Source organism: Merops nubicus, unplaced genomic scaffold, assembly GCF_000691845.1.
Source record: "Merops nubicus isolate BGI_N331 unplaced genomic scaffold, ASM69184v1 Scaffold11972, whole genome shotgun sequence".
Classification (NCBI taxonomy): Eukaryota; Metazoa; Chordata; class Aves; order Coraciiformes; family Meropidae; genus Merops; species Merops nubicus.
The window spans coordinates 1-3,529 of NW_008594282.1; the positions used below are offsets into that span (position 1 = coordinate 1).

General features: G+C 45.1%; 1 protein-coding gene across 1 annotated transcript; it reads left to right on the plus strand.

Annotated features, from left to right (window-relative positions):
* The first annotated feature begins 1,040 nt into the window (after positions 1-1,040).
* On the plus strand, positions 1,041-3,280 carry RHNO1 (RAD9-HUS1-RAD1 interacting nuclear orphan 1). Its single transcript, XM_008935717.1, has 2 exons — positions 1,041-1,208; positions 2,618-3,280. Exons 1-2 carry the CDS (start codon positions 1,041-1,043, stop codon positions 3,278-3,280), a joined length of 831 nt encoding a protein of 276 aa, XP_008933965.1.
* Positions 3,281-3,529: the final 249 nt, after the last annotated feature.

Below are 3,529 nucleotides of genomic sequence, written 5' to 3' on the forward strand. Positions count from 1 at the left end.
TAAAAAATACAGTACTTGTAAATTACACTTATTTATCTAGTATACATAACATTTATATAAAGCAGTATAACTATAAAAAACATATTTTATTTAGATATTATAACGTGTATCTGTATATATTTGTATACTATAAAATATATTTTATGTGATATATAAAGAAATATGGACATCTAATAATAATCTACAAGATATGTAGAATACAGAAGGGAAACGTCTGGTATTTTCTGGTTTTGAAAACTTAATAATTAGTGTAAGTATTTGGGAATGGAAAGATTTCTGCTTATCCCAGCCCTGCAATACATTACACCAGCATTACAAACCGATTTTATGGGTTTCATTGAAAAAAACCCCCAAGTTTGTCAGAAGTCAGTCAGATGACTTCAATTCCTAAACTATTTCTTGTCTGTGACTAGAGCAGATACTGAGCTGATGTGAGGAAATGACTTAATTTTTTTGATAGCTGACTTGACTGCTGGTTCAGTAGATCAGCTGCTCCCATTCCAATTTTTTTTCTTTTATCCTGGTGATTGCAATTAGTCAAGCTTTATCATAGATGGATGTCTTTGAAATTACTTCTAAAACATTTTTATGAGGAAAAATATCTATATAAGTTTGCCTGTCTTGTATCTAAAGTATATATGTTTCTAAAGGCCAGTCCAGAACTCCTTTTTCAGCTGGGACACTTGTTTTATTTCCATTTCTACTACCCTCGAAGGATTTGGCCATTAGCTTTCATGAAGCTTTTGAGCACTTGTCTGTTCTGCTGTGCACTTCTACATCTACCTGAAATACAACAGAAGCTTCAAACACTGCTGGTAGGGAAAAGTGTGCACAGATGTGTATGCTGTGCTGTTGCCTAAATGGCTTCCTTCTGATAGCAAACAGACCTGAGGCTTCCAAACAAGTTTGTCTTCAGTATCATTTGTTTGTCTTCTACAGATCTGAGAGCACTTCAGCATCTCCTTGGGGTGCTCTCTTCTTTCTCCATTTGGCTCTAGCAAGCATCATGAGGTTTCTGTGTGGTTCTGCCATACCTTCCCATGCCTCCCAAGAGGAAACGTGCCCAGCAGGCCCGGAGAGCAGAGCTGGTGTTCCTGGAGAGCCCACGAGAGGGACCCGTCCATTGCTGTGAAACTCCACTACCTTCGGCTGAGAATCCCAGACGTGTTCCCACAAAACCCTTAGGCCAGAACACAGCCGCTGCCTGGGTGGGTATCGATCATCTGCACCCCACAGCAACGGTTTTCAAGTCCCTCAACGGAGATCTGTCTGTCTGGGATACTGAGGCTCAGCAGCACAGACCTGAACTGGCTGCAGCTGCCCAAAGCACACAGTAGTGCTGCAGAGCTGCACGTTCTGACTACAGCTGCAAAGGTCTTGGTTATTTGAAGGCATAAAACTGTGTGCAGCATTAACTTGACTGTTTGTCTTTTGAAAAACCAAGCCTCATCAGGAAAATGCTGTCTCCTACAACTGAAAACCTTGCACATAATAACAGTAGGCAGTTTTTTTGTTGGCTTGCTGCTTGAAATAACTGCTGAACTCTAAAGGTTACATGCTCAAGTAGTGGGTGTTTTGTTTCAATCTGGCACTGATGAATTCAGAGGGAGTAGGCTTTCCCTTCAGGATTGTTTGTTCTAACTTGGCCTGCTTTCCATTCTGTTTGCAACAGTTTCTTTCCGTATCACTCTCTGATGGGCTGCTTTTCTGTCAGAGAAAATGCTCCAGGGACTGTGTGCAGTGTCCTGAGACACTCCTTCTATCATGTAACGTGAAGGTTTGGGTTTTTTTAGCAACCAGGTGCTGCAAAGACAGACTGTCCCTATACCACAGTCAGTGCCTGGGGCAGGTCGAGGTTTCAGCGTTACTGCTGCCTGACTCTGCTCCTCACAAAGCAGGGGTAGGGTTAGGGAGAGTGGTTTCAAACCTGCATGGAACATTCCTTTGTTTCTGGTGACCTGGAGTTATTTTTGTGATCCTTTAACCTTGAAGTAGAGCATGTTCAGTGTTTGTTGGGTTTTGGTATATGCTGATGGCAGTTAGCTCTATGGCATCTGAAACATTAAGTAAAATAACTACTGTGAATAAACATTCTTTTTGTTTGGAAGAGGTGGGAATGTCCACACTGGCACTGAGCTCTTTTATTCCAAACATACAATGACTCCAAAGCTTGTTTGAAGCTATCAGCACTAAAACAGTTGTATTTTTCCATCTGAAAATCCTGGTAGGTTTGTAACTTCTTGAAAGTGTTTCAGTGGTGACATCTTTTCTCCTTCTTTCATCTTCTTGATGTTATCTGATGTTTTTAATGCCTTCTTGACTGCTAGTCTCCTGCATTGGTAAAGCCTACCCTGCATGTTCTCGGAAGCCAGGAAGTCATATCCTTGAAGTCAGAACTCCTATTCCTTCATTAGTATGTGCCAGGACACAATCATCAGGGAATCATTTCTCTCTTTTCCTGTGTGAAGGCTTTGCATTCAAACAGTTTAGTAGCTGTACAGCAGACAATCACTCTCTTTAATTCAATTGCACCTAGTTTTTTGAGGTGGGGGTGTAGAGTCAGGTTGGCATTCCTTTTCTCTGGAGAAAATTGTTTCTGTTATGTCTTCCCCCTCAGGTGTGCCCACAATTTGAAACGACTAAGTCAGAGGTGTTGAAGGTGTGCCAGAAGAAGCATCGTGGTCCTCGCAAACCCCAGAACCAGGATGCCAACCACAGTTTGCTTCATGCAGGTGGAGCTTGTCAAAAAGCTACAGCCTGCAAATTTCGTCCTTTAACTTTTGAGAATACAGAAGGTTATGCAGGCCACCCCTCAGCTTGTCTGAATTGCTCAGGGAAGAACACACGGTGCTCTCACAGCCAGCCCAAAAAAGGGAGAGCAGCAAAAGCCAACATCCAGGTGAATAGTCTGGAGAACTGTAGAGAAATACTTTTGTTACCTGCTTCTCAGGCCGTGGAGCCAGAAGTCTTTAGTCCACCAGATGTAGAGACTCCAGAGGTGCCTTCCACAAGGAGCTGGAGACGCAGCAGCACTCTGCCACGAAGTAGCCACACCCGGCATCCAGAAAAAGGGCTGGCATTAGGTGTTGATCCCTGTAGGGGAGGGGAGTCGGCAGCAGTCCTGGTTAAAGATACCCCTGAGCATGAGTATGGAGTAAGAGTTACGTGGAGACAACGGCCCCATCTACTGAAATACCTGCGGGAGAGGGGGAAGGTCAGTGCTGCGGACGTGCTGGTGAAAGCAGACTTCAACCTCTCCAGGAGACAGGCCGATATTTGACTCGTCCGGAGCAGTAACTCTTGCCTGCAAAGAGAGCTCCACGCAGACAGCACCGGTTTCGGGGATGAAGGGAGATGATCCGGGAGAAGCCCCGCGCTGCGGCGGCTGACCCTGCTGCAGCACACCCCGGGAGCAGGAGGGCGCTCCGCTGGGGATGGGGTACGTGGGGCCGGGCCCTGGGGAACACGGCTCTCTGGGAACAGCCTTCTGGTCTGCGTGACTTCTTGCGGGGCCGTCGCCGCAGCGCGG